Below are 21462 nucleotides of genomic sequence, written 5' to 3' on the forward strand. Positions count from 1 at the left end.
ATCAGCAGCTGTTACAGCAGGTTGAACTTCCTGAGCTTCCTGAGTACATCCTCTGTTGTGCCTTCTTGATGATTGAGTCGATGTTTGAAGTCCATCATAGGTCTTGAGAGATAGTGAATTCCAGAAACCTGAAGGTTTCCATAGTAGAAACAGTGTTGTTGAGGATGGTGATAGGGGGCAGTGTTGAGGGGCTTCTCCACCATCATCTCCACAGTTCTGAGCGTGTCTCAGATCGAGCAGTTCGCCCACTAATCAGGTTGGTGGTTTGAAGGTGCATGCTGAGGTGTCCTTTGGCAAGATACTGGACCCCAAATTGCTCACAATGCTGTGTCATTGTATGCAGCACTGTGTGTGCTGCCCAGCATTTAATGTTACTCTACCAGTTCTGTCCTCTCTTGTGTCTCAGGGGTTTTTACCATATCAGCCACGTCCAAAGAGATAGAGATAGATCCTACTGCTGCTGGCAATATATGAACAGCTGGCCAAACCCTCAAACATTTGTCCAGCTACAACAAGCTCAAAATGAGATCATGAAAGCATTTCTCTCTGAGAAGTCGCGCCTCATCCACCTACAGCAGGTGATGGTTTTCTCTCATTTCCTCTCCCCTCTCTTTCCTCATGAAAGTGAGGGAGTAGGGGAGTTGGAGTGGACCGAACAGTTGTTTGGCTCTACCTCCCCCGTGCTTCTTCTCTTTCAATGATAAATTATCACAAACATCATGTGCTATGTGGTATATTATGTTTTATGCTGTATTCTGTATTATTTACTATATGACATTTATATTATAGGTTCATATTAAGAGGATTGTCAGATGATGGACTTTGGAAGTGATGTATGGGACACAGCAAACTAGTTTAAATATTTGGCAATGGGGCTCTGCGGAGGAGAAAACAGTTCTTTCAACTTCCACCCCAACTGGCCAGACCTGAGCAATCCTGCTGTGTTGAATACACAGTACTCTCATTCAACTCACCTGGATGTTTGGATCCATGTCTTCAGCCTTACTTGAGCAGATTGGAGTAACCTAACGGTGTCAACAACCAATTTGTTAATTCAAGTAAAAGGTAAGTTGCAGTCCAGGCTACACAACGAATGACTCACGCTTCACCTCAGGAGGGCCTTCCTCAGGTGAGTGTTTCTGGTGAAAATGGCTGAAACACCTGATGATCTAGCGCCACCACTGATGAGGCGTCCTAAAATCCCAGAAAAAACATAGACCTTCAGATCAGGTTAAAATCCAGATATGGAAACCAGCTGTGAAATCAAGTTGAAATACGGCTGTACAATCAGATTGAAAACAGCAGTACAGTTTTAGATCACGTAACTCCAATACTAGCCTCCCTGCTTTGGTTTCCCATTAATCTCTGTACTGATTTAACAATTTTATTTTTGGCCATCCAAGCTTTACTTGACCAGACCCAAAATTATTTCAAAGACCTACTAACCCCTTATGAGCGTGGGGGCCTCTGATTAGTGATGGATTGCTGAGGCCAATTTGTGGCTAAGTGAATTCAAGCCTTTTCAGACTGAAATCCCCACAAAGTTTTAGCTTTTGCTGATTCAAATCTCCTCTCAAAACATTCTTTTTTTTTACTCTATGCATGAATTTTATACTATTTAATGTATTTATATTTTGTTATTGTTTTATCACATTTTTAAAATAATTACTGTTTTGGGAAAGTGAACATCAGACACTACTCATATGCATCAATGATGAGTTAATGTGGTTTGAAACAGAATGATTTTTCAGGCGACATTTCAACATGACACTTCTACAATAACTATATGGTCTCTAGTCACAGGCTGGACTTTTTTTTTAACAACTTGAAAATTTACAACAAATTACCAACAAAATATCAAAAACTGCATGTCCTCATACTGAGTTTTCTTCAGAATAAAAGACAACAGACAGTTTGCAAATGTAATTTTTTTTTATTTCCACAGTCTTAAATGTTATTGTTTTCACAGTTTATCAAAATGTTTATGCAGTAATAAAACACTGAATCAGAACCCTAACCCCTATTTCAGCTGACATTTAAACATATAATTGATCAGTAAGTACAAATGTTTAGAATATTTTCAGTCAGGTCAAATCAGGTCAAATGTGAACATTTAATACAGACTGAAAATAAGTAAATTCTGAGCAATAAGACAAAAAACCTGAAAAATATGCATATTATCTGTCATTTGGTCAAAATAATAGAAATTTCTGTCTGTAGGAGTGCACAACACTAAGATATGTTTTATAATAGAAGTATTTCACATAAATTAAACTGAGCTTGCTCACAAACTTCAAAATACATTTCTTGTATTTACAGCTTTCAAAATGGAAGCCAGAAAGAACAGGAAATATTCTGTCCTGTTACTGTCTTCAAAGTACAACACTGTCATTTTAAAAACAAGTTTCCCTGTTATGTAAAATCAGTCAAAACAACAGCCTGAGCTAAAAGACGATATTAGTAGCTGTTCTAAATGAACGCATTCAAAGTAATTCTATGGCTTCAAGTCAAGATGTTCAAAATAGAAACAAGCAAGAATAATCATCAAAGTATACTGTGCAGTATTTTCTTCTTCTTTTTTTTTTTTTTTTTTACAGGTTTTTATTTTTCTATTTTATGTTACAATCAATATTAACAATTAACAAATAAACTCAATATGTAATGTATTTTTGCTATATTAAATTCAATCGAATAATTTAATAATACTGCTGAAAGTCTAGCACAAAAAATATCTAAACATGAGTAGGAGGTTGATCTACTGTGACAAGTTACTGAGGCTCCGATTGGTGGAGAAGAAATTACCCATAAAGCTTGGCACCTGCAGGCCCGTCTTTATAGCGATACCACCGCACCAAACCTGAAACACAGTTTGAATACCGTTAGTACTGCAGTACCTGAGGATGAGTGTTGCACTGACAGGACTCCTTCAAATACAGCAAGAGGACAGATGAACAGTGAAACTCATAAAGGTCACTTGTCCAGAGTGTCACACGACCACAGTGTCACATGTACATGATGAGAACTCTTCGTCTGGTGTCTCTGCTTTCTGTGGTTCTCAGAAAGAACAGAACCTTTTTTTGTTTAACCCTTTTTTTATGTAGTCTTTGATCCCAGTATCCTGCAGTGTCGTGTAGTACTGACAGTGAAGGCTGGGTAATAATAACAATAATGCCAATAATAATAATAATAATAATAATAACAAAATTCATTTATATACCACTTTTATGAACAATGTTACAAATACTTTACAAAATAAAATAAAACCTGATAAGGCAGATAAAATGATAAAAAGGGCAAGGACATGAACATAGAAAAATAAAGGTAATAAAATGAATAAATGTGAAAAAGGTGAGATAAATAGGAATAAAAACGGTGTAAATAAAATGTATACGTGTAAACATGTATGAAAGCTTTCACAAAAAGAAAAGTTTTTAGATGAGATCCAAAAGAGGTTAAACACTCTGAGTGTCTGAGTTCAGAAAGCAGATTTCTTTAGTTTGAGGACTCTGATATCAAAAGCCTGATTGGCTCTGTGTGACCTGGGAGGAACCAGCAGTCCTCCATCCACAGATCTTAATGGTTGAGAAGGCACAGACCAGGTCAACCAGAAATGTATTTAGGGGCAAGACCATTTAAGGCATTGACAGTTAACAATGACACTTTAAAATCAAAAACCAAAGATGAATTTTGGGGGACCAAACAAAATTACCTCAGCCTTCTCATGATTAAATTTAAGGAAATTTTTGGGACATCCAAGATTTGACATCAGAGAGCCAGTTTGTGACATTAGGTGAGGGTGGTAAGATCTCTAGGCTTTAATGGCACGTTTAACTGCGTTTAACTGTCATCTGCGTAGAAACCATAACCCTAACCCTACACACCATGAGTTTAAATAACCTGGTCAAGAGGCAGCTTGTATATATAAAACAGAATGTGGCCAAGAACTGAACCTCGAGGGACAACTCAATTCAATGAAGCCATTGAGGAAGAAGAGTTACTCAGAGTGACAGAAAAAATTCTGTTGGAGAGGTTTCTTTGTGATAAGCTGAGAGCCGAGGACCTGATGCCTCCCCAGTTCTCCAAAGTATGTAACAGGATACTGTGATGATACTGTGTCAAAAGCAGCTCCTAAATCTAAGAACTGAAATGGATCAGTCGCTTCTGTCTACTGCAGGTCAGTAGTAACATTAGGAAGTGCTGTTTCAATACTGTGAAGTTCTTTAAAACCAGGCTGGAAACTGTTAAAAAACACTATTATTATTATTCTTAAAAGATAGAGAAAAGACATTTTTTGAACTGCTCGGCATCAGATACAGGAAAAAAAGTGGAATGGCCATTCATTACAGAATCAGTTACCGTAAATAGAACTTATAGTGGTTTATTATGTTTGTTTGTAGTCTCATTTCAAAAAAGTAATCCATCCTTGCATCCTTAACTGCTTTCTGATAAATTAATGTTTGGCTTTTGAGTGAGTTACATGGTGTTTCAGCAGTTCTGACCTGCCATTGTCCAGCTTTTCTGCAGTCTTTTAAGGGCTCAAGTGTGACCATTCAACCAGGGAAGGTTATTTAATTTTAGCTTTGTGATTTTAAATGGTGCAGTTTGGCCAAGGATGGATAGACACTGATCATTAAATGAATTTAACAATGAATCTTGACTGAAAGGGCATATAGTGGAATTATATGGTGGAATTAAATGGTGAGGAGAAGATGCAGTATTACATGCTGTATACTGCAGGGTGATGTGGTACCATTAGTGAATATATTGTAGATATGGTATTAGGTGCAGCATATTGCAATGTGGTGTAGTACTGACAGTGAAGGCAGGGACGAGTGGCTGGCTGAACTTTGTTTTGAAGGCGTGAAGAAGATGAAGACGATCGACATCAACGAACAACAAGTCACCTGAAACGCAAAGAGAAACACATTTGATGAATTTGAAGACTCTTTCAGACAAACAAAAAGTTTTTTTTGTTAAAAATTGATTGGCCCAACAAGAAGAGTATACCGTAAACAATGTAAACTTCTTAAAGTGACCAAAAATGTTTGAATTTTTAAATTTTTTTCAGTGAAATGAGTGTGTGTTGTGAAGTCTTAGTTAATGGTTGAAGTGTTGCTGTTTAATGCAGTTGTAATCACTGTAAGCATGTTAATATTTAAATTAAACCCCTGAAAGAAGTGTAGTTGTCATTTCTGTGTAAGTAAATTAACAGTTGAAGAGAAAAGTCTGGAAGCAGTTATACTGTAATCTGAAGTGACAGTGGAACAGGGTTAGGGTTAAAGTTAAAGTAATGATGTTGGAGTTCAAACATTAGTCAAACAGTATGCCAGCTGTAACAGCAGCTGACACATCATTTAAAATAATTGAACTGTCAGCTGAAAAACAAAAATCACTTTGGTTGGTTTGGCATCATTGAAGTGAAAGCACGTAAAGCAGTGCAAAAGTCAGTTGAAGTGGAAGAGCAGGAAGAAAAAACACAAAATCGAAACAGTGAAGTAGTGTATTTCCTTCGTACCGTTGTCGTAGTCACAGTAGATTCCAATACGCTCAGGCAGTGGCCAATCCAGGGCCTTCGCTCGGTTGTTGTGCTTTGCAGCAAGCGAGTTCTGCAGCCATTGGCTGGCATGGAGACACCACGAACCAGCACTCTTCCCTAATTGGTCGAAGCGGCCCAGGCTTGCCCGGTAGGCCACACCTACAGTGAATGATTTCCAGTCAATCAAGGGGCGGAGCTCCCAGTAGTGACAGCCAGCAATCATCTCTTGGTCACCTTGGAGACAGAAGAAGGAAAAAAAAGGTAGAAAATATCTGATTTTACACAGTGAAGAAAAATATAGAGAAGATTCATTCATTCATTCATTCATCTTCTATACCCGCGTATCCCTTTCGGGGTTGCGGGGATAGAGAAGATTTAAGAATTTAAATTGTGTTCCAGTGTTGAGTCTTTCCTGTTGAAACTTTCCAAATAATGCAATGTTCAGAAAAATGAAATGATGGTTGTTGTCAGTGCAAACAGATGATCGCAGTATGTCCAAATAAAAGTGCTCAAATTAAAAAAATGGCTTCTAGTTATCACATTCAAAACAAAAATCAGCAGGAATGATGACTAATACATTAAAAAACTATTTGATCTTTAATATTTGATGATGAGAGCAATTAAAAAAATCACTTATAAAATCATATTTATTGTACTGAATTTGTTTAAATGCTAAATGTAAAATATGCATACATTGATTTTATTCATATTTCATATTGTCAGACATAATGTACAACATTCATTAGTATTAGCTGTAGTATCATATGTGATAATAGTGTAATACTACTCAGTATGAAGTACCCAGCACGGTGTACGACTCTCCAGCAAATCGGTCCCGTCCCGCTCGATTTCCTGTAGTCTTATTGGGAGAAGGTGTTGCGCTTCTGCTGCTAATACAGTTCAAAATAAAAAACATGTTGAAGGTTGAAGAGTTAAAACCATGCAGCCTCAGAGAGAAGACAGTGGAGAAACGGAATGATACAGCCAGTGAGATTTTGCCAAAGCAGTAATGCAGCAAAGAGAATGATGAAAAATATGAATAAAACAGAACAAAATATAATCATATATTGATTTAAAAGATATATATGCATGTGATTGTAATTGTGTACTAAAGAGAATTAATTCTTACGAAAACAGCAGACAGATTTTAACAAAATATGCGTCTAAAATTAATTTTGTGTTTAATCAACTGGTTTATTTCATACAAGATTTTGACATACATTATTAAGAGTTATTTAAATATATAACCTGTTAATTAAATAAATAAAACCCTCAGTTAACTGTGTTGTAATCTGGGGGAAACTGGTGATTTATTTTTTTTTAAATACATTGAACCTTTTTGAAGACATGACAGAAACAAATTGTGCAACTACAGTTTTACCAACATCTATAAAAAAAAGAGATGCAATTCAAAACTACCGACATGAAGATCGGCAAATTAAACACTGATGTGATGTCAGCAGTGATGTCGCAAGAGATGTGTTTGGTTGCATGAAGCGAGAAATGGTGGATGAAGAAAGTGATTTGTGACACATGGGTTGCTAGGCAACCAGTCACCAATGGCAGTTTCTACCTGAGCATGTTGGAGAGGGCGCAGTACGGAGACTGCAGAGGGACAAAAGGTCAAAACACAAACAGTAGCAGAGAACAGTTAAAACTATGTAAATCTGAATTTAGTCAGCAGCAGCAGCAGCGAAGATGAAATTAATTTTGAATTCCTCAATTAACCCGTTAAGCCCCAGCAGACTGTTTCAACATATGAAGCGACTAGTCTATCTCGCTGTCCATCAAAAGATCAATAGACTCATTAATCCTATTCAGTCTGAACAGAAAGTCCTTCACCTGCTGTCAGTAACTGCTAACTCATTTCAAACTAGTTAATTATGAAATCAGCTTGCATCATTGAAACTTAACAAAAGTCTCAGCTACTAATGACTCTACTGATGTGTAAGTATGTGGCTAGGAACCATCTCTAGCGCTGTGCAATCAAGTGTTCAGCTACGTAAATAGGAAGTAAATGGAGCATCATGAGCTGTAATATCAGTCTAATAAAACAACATTTTCTGGAGACCAAATGATACATTAAAGTTAAAGGGCCAGTGTGTACGATTTAATGACATCTAGTGGTGAGGTTGCAGATTGCGACCAACTAAATAAACCTTGCCTCATCCCTTCTTTTCCAAGCATGTAGGAGAACCTGCATTCATGAAAAATATGTAAGTGCTCTCTGCAGCTCTATACAGTGTTTGGTTTGGCCCATGAGCATGAAAGGACTGTCTGCGATAAAACAATAAAAAGTATGCCTTTTGTGTCAGGCTTCACAGAGCTATGACACAAAGCTTGACCTCTTGATCTTGATAATTATCCAATCAGAATGAAATAGATGTTTCCAGGAAAATGAAGTCTCCTGATTGATTGCTTGGATGAAGTGGCTAATGGTCAAGGTGCATGGGTTTAGAAGGCAGGTTGCTTGCATTGCACACATTCAAGATCAGGTTTTCGTAAGACTAGTCAAGGTAAAAAACAGTAAAATTAATTTTTACCTGACCCACTGTCAGCAAGGTTGTATCAGTGAGAAGTGTGTGGGGATGAAAAAATTCCCAGTTGCATCCTGACAGAGGATGTCAATGTAACAATGCCCGGAGGCCCCTGTGGGCATTAACGTCGGTCCAGCTAAAGGATTCATATATAAGCATGCTAACATTGGTTCTGTCAGTTAGTCAATTCAGTTTGCTAACAGTATGTAATAGTTATACCTGTCAGTGTTGGTAAATATTTGTAAGAACTAATCTCTACACAAGGACTAGTTTGTGAGCTGGAACTGTTCCAATTTAATGAAAAAACTCCACTTATTAATATCCATGTCAACACAATGGCAATTAGGAACTGAACGAAACTGAAAAACAGCTGTTGAGATAGACTGCTGGTCTGTATGAACAGAATGACACATTAGGACTGGTTATCACTCCAAATAACATGTGAGCATCACAGATTGCCTTATTCTCATTAATGTTCCTGAAGGCTGTTATCTTTTAGTTAGGACATTTTTGGTTACTTGGTTGACAAGTTGAGATGCGAAGTTCACTCTTGACCTTAAACCAGCAGTTGTTAAAACATCCCCCACAAGATCTGTTTAGTAGCTGTTCTGGAGCTTTTGACTGTACCACATGATCTCAGCAGGTGGTGTTTTTCTGTCATGAAAAAGTAGATGTTGAAGAGAAGTCCTTCAAGTGCTTAAATCTGAATGTCTGTGAAAACTGGGCATCTACTGAGGAACAATTAAAAGCTACAGAATGGCTACCAAATGGACTTTGTGGTGAACTTATTTTAAGATTGGATAGATTGATTCACAGGGCAGCTTTGATACAAAAACTTGATGGCATCATCAGTGGCACCTTTCCTCACCTGGTTTTGTTTTCTTTTCCTCTGAGTCGGGGGTCATGACCTTTGACCCCCTGAGGCTCCCAGGTCACCATGTCACCCTGAACCTTCAGCTCAGTGTGAGCTGTCGCTGCATCAAACCCAAAATTATATGCTGCAATAAAATAATGATAAGAAGAGAAAATTATACACATGAATTTGCTCACTCACTCACCAATTCATTTATTTACCATTTGCTCATTGGCTTCATTAACTCATTGATTCACGTATTCACCTCTGGTTTCCATGGTGACAGGCTCAGAGAACTCGCCAGCAGCCATTTTGTTTCTAGCTCGAACCCTAGCCATGATGAACTGAGAGTCAAATTTCAGACCTGGAACATTAATAAAAAAAAATTTTTTGGAATAAAGTCATTTCAAATGATTTTATTTCACAAATAAAAACTTCATTCTAAGTATCTACGGCTATTGTAGCTGCTCTTTGAAGCTAAATGCTAAGATCAGCATCCTAACATATTGTCAGGACTTGTTTTGGCATTCATGCGAGGGGCAGAGAGCAGGAGAGAAAACGGGAATATTCATTTGCTGTTTCATCACTAAACTCACTCCTGAGAATATCAGAGGTCTGAAATCATCTGTAGATTTAGAATGTTGGCATTTCCATGGCAAATGATGAGAAATGGGAAAAAAGGCATTTATTTTTGGAGTTGAGGTGTCTGCAAGGGTGGCTATCAAACCAGCTGGCAAGTGACACTCACAGATGTACTGACCCATGACCCCACAGTCACACAGACCACTGCAACCAACACAGCAGACTTTAGTAACAATGTCAGAGGAAAGTCAGGTCCATATCTGAAAGTTATTCTGTCAGTACATCATGAGTAATCCAACAATTTAACTTAAATGAAGGAATATCTGAGGAAACCAGGCTGCTTTTTAAATTGTGAGTCTTTAATGAGGCCCCCTTCAAACTATATACTGACCCGGGATCATGAAAGACAAAGAGTATATAAACCCACGTCATCGTGAATAATTTCTCTCTTCCTGCAGGCAAACCACATGTGAGTGTTAAATTGAGGACAGAAGATAGCTGACTTACTTTTCACTAGAAGCCCTGTAACATTATAGTTGGAACTCCAGTTTCATTATTCCAAGGGCTGTGATTGAACAGTCACAACTACACTCTTAACTCCTAGCTGTCTGACCTGTGTTTTCCCTATTACTTTTGGCACTGAAACTTATGGACAGGGTTTTGGCAACTCTGTAGCTAGGCTAGCAGAGTAATTGTCTCCCTTTAGGTGTCTGTCAGGGCCACAGTAGCGGCAGACTTTTTGTCCTGCCAGAAACCTCCCTCAGAGGTAGAGAAAATATGGTGCATGTATGGCACAGCTCAGGGTGAGTGTTCTGGTTTTCCCTAAGGACACCCTGGTGCAGCAAAGGCCAGATTGCCTTCTCTGTCACTTGCGACCATTTCAGCTGATAGCGACTTCTGTTGGTCACCTGAAATTGACCAGGTAGGCCCTGGTCCCAGGATGCACAGGCTTCTAGATAGTGTTCATTAGTGCCTGCCCAGGAAGCAAGACCGGTCTCACAACTGGAGGGCGGCATCTGTCACCCAATCCTGGAATGCGTGCAGTAATGGGTGTGATCCACTCCTAGACGCCTGTGATCAGGAGGAAATCCAAACCATTATGGACTTGGGAACACCCTCCACCAGGGTTCTTTATGTCAACAGGTTGAAGATTTTTTCATGGTGTAGAGCTCAGACAAGAGATTCTTAAGAGTTCCTCAATGGTGATGATATTGTGGTATTTGCAGTCTTTGCTGGAAAAGCAGCTCTTTATCTACCCTGAAGATCTATGTGGTTGCCATTTCAGCCAGGCATTTTGCTGTGGACAACCAGATCATAGGGTCTCATAGTCTAGTGACCAGATTTCTTAGGGGAGCCCAATGGCAAAACCCCCTGCAGGGTGTCATCGTTCCCTCAAAGGGACCCGCTTTTGGTGCTGAAAGCCCTTTGTCTAAACTATTAACTATTTGTCTGTTATGGGGTGCATAGGAAGTGGGATGCCTTGTAAAAACAGAAGCTTTCCAGATGGATTGTTGACATTATTATGGAGGCATACAGATCAAGAGAACTGCCTGAACTTCTTAATGTCAGAGCCCACTCTACCAGGAGTGCCTCCACCTCCTGGGGACCCTGCAGTGGGGGTTGCCTCTGAATGAAATTGGCAATATGATCACCTGGGCTACACCTTGCACTTTTGCCAATTTTTAGAAGGTCAATGTCTCTGTTCCCCTTTCAGTTGCAGCAGCTGTCTTTCACGAACCCCCAGGCTGCTCCCAGTAAACAGTGAGTCCTTGCGACTATGTTGACAGTTGTCATCCAGTGTAATGCAGTTTTATGTACTAGTACTGTGGTTCTATGAATTCTGGATGACAAGCCTCTTTAGGACACATCTTTCATGATAATTTGGGTTTATGTACACTTTGTCCTGCATCATCTCAGGTCACATGTGACTTTTGTGATATTGCATACTCAGCCTGCAAAGGCACAAGACAAACAACATCCAGTATTAAGCACTGTCTCTGGCAGTTGTCCAGAATTCAGAGAACCACAATTACAAATGTAGCTGTCCTTTCCACAGGTCTTGGTAAAGAATCAGACTGCTACAGCTGCAGTAGTCTTCAGGAACAGAATGTGGAGCACATCAAAGCAGTTCTCAGACCACTGTACTGGCTTCCTATGTGACACAGAAGAGATTTTCAAATCCCGTTTCCTTTCTGTAAACCACGAAAAGGTTTTGAGCCTAAAAGAAAATCTCTGATTGACTTGTACATCCAGCATCCAGACCCCTCAGGTCATGTGGCCCAAGTTTTTTGGGTGATTCCAGGATCCAGAGCCAGCAAAGTGAAGCAGTTTTTTGCAGCACAGCTTGTGATATGACCTCTGACCTGTAATGTGACCTCTGACCTGTGATGTGACCTCTGCCCTCTGTTCTTTCATACGACCTCTCACCTGACACAGTGACGTGTGTCTCTCTGATGTTGTGGATTTTTTCCCAGCATGCCTCTCCTGTGGCTCTCAGAGAGCTGTTGCAGTTTGTTTTTCGATATTCAAGTTCATAGCATTCAATTGGTCCACTGGCACTGATGTCACCATCATTTTCAGCCTCCCCAGCTGGCTTCCAGGCAACCGTGATGGTGTTGTCACAAATGGCACAGCTGGAAGCGTCAATTTCTGGAGCTCTGGGAACTGTAAAAAAAACAACAACAAAATTCTATAGACAAGAAGATTGTCAGATCGAGGCCTTCTACTGGCTTGTTCTGGAGCTGTCAGCACTTTCACACAGTCTTGATCTGAAGACGGATTATGCTCAGTAATCATGGAAATTTTCTGAGAAGTTAAAAGACTAAAAGCGAAGAATTGAGTAAAAGCCGTGAAAGAGCTCAGAATCAAGGGAAGTTCAAACATCTACAGGCTATAATAGAGCAATTCTATCTACAGATGACAATCACGTCATATACTCAAAAGCTCTGTCAATGTAATGATATAGTAAGTGGACCTTAAATAAAGATTTCCTTTGTCTGTGTTTGAAAATGTACTTAAAAAGGACTGTAAGAACTTTTGTAAGTGATCAGTGATAAGTGACTAAGTTATCAGAAAAACCAAACCGTAAAAAACTGTTTTGGCATAAAGTTGTAAACATAGTCCAAAATAATGACAAAAACATGAGGGGAGATAAGAAAGTTATAAATACATAAGAAATAGAGAAACAGAAAAGCTGTGACTTACCTGGCAGGAAATGAAGTCGCTGAAGTCCTGCTCTCTCCACGCTAAAGTCGACAGTAAATTGTGACATGTTCTCTGACACCGCTGGACGAGCTGTCAGCCTGAATGCTGGAGCCATGGTTACCCTGGCAACGGGTGGGTGGGTGGGGGGGTGGGTGGAGTGCCATTGGGGGTAGGTTGTTCAAGGATATGATGACATCAGAGCTGTGATTCATTTATATAATTTTTAACTCTGAACTTTGATTTATTAGTGAAAATTGTGTTAATGTTTGAGAAAAAAATCAACAAAATATGTAATTTTTAATGTAAAAAACTACATGAAATAAAATAATAAAAAAAACAATAACAGTTAACAGGATGAATGACCACAAATTTGGACTGTAATGACAAAATTGTCATTTAATAAATAAATAATACTAAGAAAAATCCAAACATTAAATGACACAAGATTATAGTGTAACATACCTTTCTTTGATTTCTTTGGCAGCCTGAAGAAGAGAATAGAAGAAAGAACGTTTAAAGGTTTTAGGATGCCTCTCCCACTATGTTGGAGGCTGTCCCAGCAACCTCAGTAGGTGATTGGCAGATTAGACTCCACTTTGTTTTATGTGTAATTCATGATTTTAGATAAAATGGAAAGTTTCTGATGTTATGTTTCTTTAAAGATTTAATCTCCTCATTGTCCTCTCATTCTACCTTTAGGAATTCTTCTTCATTGCTGATTGTCAGTGTTTGATTTGCAAATTCAAGCAGTTCTTCACACGACAGCAGAGCGAACTTTCCCTCTGACAGCTGCTTCTGAAAAAATTAAAACAAAAAAGCTGGGATTTCCATGGAGAAATACTTGGCATAATGAGGAATGAAGTTTTAAAAGGAATGTTTGTGAAAAAAATTTAAAAGTAAAAAACTGTGGCAATTATTTTTAAATGAGAAAGTATTTTATATTTTTTCAAATACTAGACTTTTCTGAAGAAATGTCATAATGTGAGAAAAAAAATAAGATTTAGAGGAATATCATCAAAAGAAGATCACAAAGCATGAGAACAAAGAAGTTTCTTAAGCATGAAAAACAAACGTTTCATTACCTGAAGCTCTGCATCTTTCCTCTGCTTCTCCTCCTTAATGACACTTCGAAGCTCTGCCCCCTTCTCCTCCAGGGCGGAGCTTAGTCGTTCAAGCTCCACCTCTAGATCTGACATCACCTTATATGACTCCTCCTGATTGGACGGACAGACAGTTCATTTTTGTTATTTAATGTTTTTAACTTAAATTTCTTACTTTCCGCTCATCAGTGTCTGCAAGTCATTCTGTGGACACTTAAACCCTGAAGGTTTGAAGTGAAGCCCAAATCAACTTTTTAATGTTGGCAAATGTGAATGTTCACAGAAAACCTAATGTCTGTGAATGTGAGATCATCTTTGTAACATAACACTGTGTGTTGGGGTCTGAGGGTCAGCAGCAAGAAGAGACATGTCAGAGGATCCCCCCTTCCCAAAAAAAAAAGAAGGAAAGATAAGAATTTAGCTTGTGTGTTTATTTTTCAGTGATCAGTTAAATTGCCTATTGATTCATAGTATGAAGTATGTTTCTTTTCATCAGGATTGTAGGTGCCCTTGTGTAGCTAATGGGAGTATAGCCTATACTAATGATATACTGATCCAACAGCATATTTTTGTTTTCCTTTAGCTCTTTTCTTTAGCCGTTTTCCTTTAATTCTCCTAACTAAAGCAGATTTCCATGGAAAAGGTCAGTAGTTTACAAGCTTCATGCTAAATTGAATTGGCATGGTCCCAAAAGGAATGGGAACAGTGACTGATTCATTTTGCCATCAGTAAAAACAGGGGGACAGTTGCAGATGCTGGAGTCCAGCCTAACACTTCCAGAGTTTTCTGTCTGTCCCGTAGAATAGTATTGAATTCAGAATATTTGAGCACCTAACATTAATAATCAGTGATTGCAGATTCACTTTTATACCCCTGGGAAAGAGCCAGAAATCTGTATCGTATAGTTTGGCCGTTCTACAGAATGAGATTATTCTGCAGCTAAATTGTTTCTACTCCATAGAGCCATCGTCAAACCTGAGTGGCACATAGGCCCAACTATAGGAGGATAGGAGAACTCTGGAGTTGTTGGAGAATCACAATTACAATTAGAAATAGTCATTTTTGGCAGACGCTTGTATCCAAAGTGATGTACATATGAATTCACACACCAATGGTGCAGCATCGGGGGCAGTTTTGGGGTTCAGTATGTTGTCCTAGGATACTTCGGCATGTGGACTGCCGAGGCCAGGGATCGAACCACCTCCTGATCGGTGGACAACCGCTCTACCTCCTGAGCCACAGCTGCCTCTCCCATCACAAAGCTTGTCTGTTAGACAAGAGAGACATCACTTTGGTTCATTTTTTGTTGGCCAGCTGTTGTATTGAGATTCAAACTGAACATTTTTTTTTGGTTCGCAAGATCTTGAAGAGAATTTTTTGGTGAGATATGGGTCATTTATTGATAGTTTATGTGTGGGTTTTGTATTGAGTACTGACTGCCTCCTTGGTGGAGGTCTGAGTGCATTTCCTACCAAAATATGTAGTTATCATTATGAATTTTACATGGTTTGGTCTGTTCACACTGATATGGACTCATAGCCATGACATTAATCTTGTAAGAAAGTGGAAAATATTAAATAATATTATGCAAATTTTGCCCAAATAAAGTTTGTTGTTTTTTTTTTTTTCATTGGGAAGTCAGGCCCTCACAGTGTCTTTGGACAAATGTAGTAGATGACCTCTGACTTAAAGGCTGGAAGACAATTCAGGAAAACAACTTATGGAGGTATATGTATGAGGCTGTATGAGAATGTATGATCCTGAAACTGTCTACAGTAGAAACAGGATGCATCGTCATCTTCCATAGAGTACTCATGCAAGGGTCTGTTTTGGTACCATGCATTGGCAAAAGTGCATTTCTTCCCTGATAGGAACTGAACTATAACACTGCCCATTTGTACCTGTTTGGGTTTTTCTATCCAGAGGTCATCTGTAATACACTGCTTAATTTTACAAGATGAGAGCTGGGAGGAGGGCTGCTGACAGATGCAGAACTGGCATTTGGTTCTATGGTAGTTGCTGTTGGCAAAGACCCAGGTCCTGGTCATGGTAGAGGAAATGGCAGGAGAGATGGCACAGTGGTGGCTGCACTTGTCCTTGCTGCAGTTGCTAGCTTGGAGGTAATGTCAATGCTAGATGTCCTTTCATTATTGGAATCTATAAAACTGTGGCTGTGGCTTCTGTTGCTCAGGACCTAGAGTGGCCATCCAGTAACCATGAGATTGGTGGTTCAAGCAGTAGCACCTGCAGTCAGCATGTGTCCTTAGACAAAATACTGAACAGCAGATTTCACCCGATGCTGTGCCATTGGTGTTGGAGTTTGCATGAATGGTTAGTGCTTGTGATAAGCTGGTGGTGCCTTGCATGTTACTCCTTGCCACGAGTGTTTGAATGTGTGCGAATGGATGAATGTTGGCTTGTGTTTTAAAAGCACTTTGGAAGGTTAGTGTGACTGAATTTTGTAGTGTGGCATCACCTGCTGAGTGACCGTTTTTATTACGTGAGCTTTTCTTGTTGGTAAACTACTTTATGTCCATTTCAACAGAGAAATAAGATACAAATACTTAAACCAAGCCAGCCAGATGCTGGTTGAAGAGAAGCATAGTACTGACTTGTGAAAAAAAGAAAAAGACATGCAAAACCCTAAACCACACACAACTCAACACCAGTCTAGAAGATGGAGGGGGTGTACTTAGACCATACTATCAGAAACTGAGGTGGTTGTTGAATACTTTAATCCTACAGTAAAAACATGCTATTCCAAAAACTAATGTTGTAAGATTGAAATGTTTGGAAGGAATACCTATAAATTGAATAACAACTGTAATGAAAATTAATTACGACAAAAAATATGTAACAGTAATAATACAGATTTGTCCTCATGGGCCAATAAGGCTGAGTCTGTGGCGAAATGAACAATGCACACGCTAAACTGTATGAACTGTATTTGAACATGGTGTGTGTGAAAACCTGTTTTAATATTCGATTTGAATGGTGACATGCATACATTTAACTATTTTAGCTATTCAGAAAAACATCAAATGACAGCAGCTGTGAAATATTTTGTTTCTACTCTAAACTAATACTACTACTAACATTTTAAACATCACAATTCATAATCTGGAAAGTAAGCATTTGTTTTTGAGCAACACATTATATTTGTCAGTGATTAAGATGTGGTTTGAAAGTAAATAATGTAGTGCATAAAAAAAAACTGCCATTTGGAGCTTTTTTCTGAAAGAATTGCTGCAGGACAATCTCCCAAACCCTCCAACAGAAGTGTGGGCTAAGCTCCAAATGTCCTAGAGATCCCACTGCATCTCTCTCTGAGTCCCTCCCTCTGCTTTCTCTCAGCCAATTGTCTTCTGACCTGCAGCCCCATCAATGTTTTGTCGACTGTTTCCAGGAAGTTGTGGAGCTCTTCGTTCTTATTGGCTAATGTGCTGATGATCCTGCGCAGAGCTTCCTGTGTAACACACAGATGCAAACAGTTGTTTTAAAAATCTAAAAACATGATTTTGTATCTTCAAGAATGTAATAGATGAAGTGGTACTAAAATGCAGTACTTTACAGTAACAAGTACAGTAGTTTTATAGTGTAACAGATAATGTGTCTTTAAGACAGTAACAGATATAGTGGTATTGAAGTGCAGTCATTTTACAGTGTAACAACTGCAGTAGTTTAACAGTGCTGTAGTTTTACAGTGTAATGACCTATATCTCCACTGAAGCTGAATTAAAGGAATGAGTGGGTGAGCGATGTGAGCAATGAATGAAAGAAGCGAGGCTGATTCTTTCTTGATTTTTATATTGTTTTAATTTGATCTATTCATATTTTTGAAAAATATTTCTTTCAGCATGTTAAATACTCAGTTTCTTCTTGGTGAGCTGAGTGTAGATGAGCAGTTTAACTGTTGATGCAGTGATTTAGTATGAGTGAAAAAGTCTGCTTCATTTTGCTTCATGTGTATAAGTATTGCAGTACCACATAAAGTTATAAACTATGATGTTAGTCCCGTAGAGTACTATTAATGTTACGATAAAGTATTGCAATCTTGTTCTGTTTCTTTGTATCTGTAAATATTGTGTTTCTATTGGTTCATGTTGTAACCAATAATTTTTCTGTCCTTTTTGTGACATAATGATAATTCATTGTTGCATTTATTTTCTATTAATTATTTAAAAACATAAAACATTTACTAAAAGTCACAAAAAAAGGCAGTGACGCTGAGAGAGAGAGAGAGAGAGAGAGAGAGGAAACAGAGATGGAGAGAGACAGAGCTGGAGTTACAAAATGAATAAAGGAGGTCAAGTCACTTAAGGAAAGAAGAAACAGAACAGTGTTTTTCTTTAAATAAAGCTTAAAAACCCCCAGTAACCTGCTGATTTAGAGAGCCCATTCAAACTGACGCTTGCTCTACTACAGAGTTAGAGAGAGTCTTATCTGTAAATCCTTAATTCAAAGTGATGCTGACTTGACCAGAGAGAGAGAGCAGAGGATAGAGTGGTGGCTAATAGCTAGCTAATCCTCTCTGTATCTATCTCTGTCTCTTTCCTGCATGTGTTGTCTGTTTGTTGACTTCAGCTCACTGATCATACATTATTGATTAACAATTGCTGATTCTTACCTTCTGAGTGTCCATCACCTGAGAGAACGAGAGACAGGGAGAGCAGGGACAGAAGCACTGATAGGATTTGAAGTCAAATACAGCGTCACAGTCTCACTTCCTTTATGGAATGTCAAAATAAAAGATGACTATCAAGCCAACAGAAAAGACAGAAGTTTATAGATTTTGAGATATAAATGATATGTCTTGTATTTTGATTTGCATTTTGAATTTTCCATAAGATTACTACTACTAGTACTACTACTACTACTACTACCACTACCACTACTACTACTACTACTACTACTACTACTACTACTGTTAATAGTGCTACTTATATTAAGGCTACTTATATTAAGATTAAGGGGGTAAGTGCAGACATCATCAAAAATGACGACTTTTGACTTTTTTTTTTTTTTTTCGAGCTAGAAGGTTTAAAGTTTGTCTACACCCCTATTTCATGTACCCTGAGTCCAACGGTGTTTTTCCTGAAGCTTTATGGCGTTGGGTTGAAAAGTTATGGCCATATTAATATTTCCATGTATGTGTATGGGAATATTGAGAGGTGTGATAATTTGACTAAGTGCCATAGCCAAAAATTTGGTTAGGAGAGATCTTTTTTGGATCAATGCACACTCCATCCAGCCCCCCAGGGATGGGCCAGCCCCATCCCGCCAGGTAAGTAGGTGTATGGTTTATGGTTTTTATAACAATATCATATATTTATATTGTAATTATGTAAATTTACATAAATAGATATACATAAACATACATACACACACACACACACACACATATATATATATATATATATATATATATATATATATACACACAAAGTATGTCCAGACAGGTATTTATTTATTTATTAAATTGTATTCATATATGTACATGTTCCATATAAAACTCCTCCTTCATCCCTCAATCCATCCCACCAGGAATTGTTAGGAAATAAAATAAAATAAAATAAAATAGGATTAAGGGTGAAAAGGCTGATGTGGCAAAAAGTTGCCAACCTTTTTTTTTTCGAGCTAGAAGGTTGAAAGTTTGTCTACCCCCCTATTTGATGTACCCTGAGTCCAACGGTGGTGTTCCTGAAGCTCTGTGATGTTTGGTTGAAAAGTTATGGCCAAATGAATATTGGCATGTATGTGTATGGGAATATTGAAAAGTGTGATAATTTGACCAAGTGCCATAGCCCAAAAGTGTCCCCCAGAAAGTGTTTAGGAGCACGTTTGAGAGCCCCCTGAGTCTTTTGGACCCCCCTTCCGATGTAGGGTTAGGATTAAGGGTGAAAAGGCTGATGTCAGCAAAAATGCTGAAGATTTCTTTTTGAGCTAGAAGGTTGAAACTTTGTCTACCCCCCCCTATTTGATGTACCCTGAGTCCAACGGTGGTGGTCCTGAAGCTCTGTGACGTGTGGTTCAAGAGTTATGGCCATATTAATATTCCCATGTATGTGTATGGGAATATTGAAAAGTGTGCTAATATGACAAAGTGGCATAGCCCAAAAGTGTCCCCCAGAAAGTGTGTAGGAGCACGTTTCATGGTCCCCCGAGTGGTTTGGAGTCGTTTGGACCCCCCTTTGAATGTATGAAAATGGTAAACCTTGTGGGTAGTAAACCTAGGCAAAGGTAAGGGTTACGCTTGGGCAAAGGCCAAAAGTGTCCCCCAGAAAGTGTGTAGGAGCAGGTTTCATGGTCCCCCGAGTGGTTTGGACCCCCCTTCCGATGTCTGAAAATGGTAACCCTTGTGGGTAGTAACCTTAGGCAAAGGTAAGGGTTACGGTTTGGCAAGTGGGTAGTCGCCTCCTCTCTGGTCGGTCATAGTGGACACTGATGTGACTCTGGCACGATGAGGAGGAGGAGGAGGAGGAGAAGCCGCAGGAGCAGGAGCAGGAGCAGGTAAGTCCGGTGTCGCTGACGTCTCCGCGGATGCAGGTGCATGCACTTGCGTCTGGATGCTGATAGTGCGAGTGGCTGCTGGCGGGGGGGTGGGAAGGGGGGTCTCCGTCGTAGGCTCCCGTGGTCGTGTCTGTGAGCCAGCCTGCTGGTTGGTGGACGTGGCTACGGGGGTCTGCGTAGAGAAGTTGGAACGCAGAAAATCTTCGACGTCCTGCAGCGTCTCTGCTCTCAGTCTTCGTCCGAGATTTTTTCTCGCCCAAGCACTGGCGATTTGGAAAGGGCCTTGCCATTCTGGACTAGAAAAATCAGCCAATTTCTGGGTCTCTTTATCAATATTGTCCTCGTAGTGTTGGCGTAAAATCAGAATGGCCGTAAATTCCCAATTTCGGGCATTCCCGTCTAATAGCGCCTGCGTGACGTCATTAGGGGATGCGGGCTTAATGAAGCTGGCCAGATTTTTAGTTGTTTTATGGATTACAGGGGGTGGATCAGTCTCTGAGACGTTTTTAAAGTGATGGGCCGATTTAATGATGTTGTGAATTACACGGACCTTATCGGTGAACTCAGGGTCTTGAGACTGGACAGCGTGTCGCAGCGGTGCATCCTGGCGGCCGCCGGGTCTACGGGGGAGCTGCTGTGGCCGCTGTGAGCGGTAGTTGTCATCACGGGTGGTATCCGGGCGACGATAGTAGCGTGGTTGGTCGGTGATGTCCCGCTGGTAGAAGGCATCGCGTCCGTTATCTCGTGTGCGCGGATATGATGCCGCTGGATATCTGGCTGGAGCTGCCGGTGCGCGGCGATCTCTGGGGCCGTTGTAGACAGTGGAGCGAGTCGGATAGTCTCGCTGGGACCGAGAATATCCCCTGGTGATAGAAGCGTAAGAGGGCTTAGGCGGGGGAGGCTGCCGGTCGCGGCGGGGATACGGAGATGCTGCTCGCGGTGGGCGGCTGGAGCGCCAGGGCTGCTCATCCCGTCTTTGCAGCCTGCCTCGGCGATAACTCACTTGAGTCCAGCCGTCATCTTCGTATGGATCATACATGTTGTCAAAAGCACCGTGTGTGTCAGCGTGGAAAAAGCACTTGTGTGCGATGAAAAATAAAAGAATAAATTGTACTCGTAATAGTGACAAGAGGACGAGTT

The 21462-nt window shown here is 39.7% G+C and overlaps 1 protein-coding gene across 3 annotated transcripts; it reads right to left on the minus strand.

The window, feature by feature from the left end:
• Positions 1-1920: 1920 nt before the first annotated feature.
• Positions 1921-18528, minus strand: LOC143338442 (FSD1-like protein). Of its 3 annotated transcripts, none has more exons than XM_076758821.1 (13): positions 18440-18528; positions 17183-17278; positions 13795-13926; positions 13406-13507; positions 13175-13197; positions 12713-12834; positions 11936-12172; positions 9192-9290; positions 8942-9071; positions 6338-6423; positions 5516-5770; positions 4816-4904; positions 1921-2857 (listed from the first exon to the last, which is right to left on the minus strand). In XM_076758821.1, the coding sequence occupies exons 1-13, from the start codon at positions 18452-18454 to the stop codon at positions 2756-2758; spliced, it is 1488 nt and encodes a 495-aa protein (XP_076614936.1). In that variant the 5' UTR covers positions 18455-18528; the 3' UTR covers positions 1921-2755. The 3 variants fall into 3 exon arrangements, with proteins under 3 accessions (XP_076614936.1, XP_076614935.1, XP_076614937.1); XM_076758820.1 differs by having other exon boundaries at positions 6338-6426; XM_076758822.1 differs by lacking the exon at positions 6338-6423 and adding an exon at positions 7110-7141.
• Between the last annotated feature and the right edge of the window lie 2934 nt (positions 18529-21462).

This window comes from Chaetodon auriga, chromosome 19, assembly GCF_051107435.1.
Source record: "Chaetodon auriga isolate fChaAug3 chromosome 19, fChaAug3.hap1, whole genome shotgun sequence".
NCBI classification, from domain to species: Eukaryota; Metazoa; Chordata; class Actinopteri; order Chaetodontiformes; family Chaetodontidae; genus Chaetodon; species Chaetodon auriga.

Bases quoted from the DNA above. Each gene is read 5' to 3' on its own strand.
- LOC143338442 (XM_076758820.1), bottom strand. The intron at 12,835-13,174 runs GTATGTTACACT...ACCCGTTGCCAG, and splicing joins GCCAAAGAAATCAAAGAAAG to GGTAACCATGGCTCCAGCAT. The intron at 6,427-8,941 runs GTGAGGAAAGGT...GAACTGTATTAG, and splicing joins GGAAAAGAAAACAAAACCAG to CAGCAGAAGCGCAACACCTT.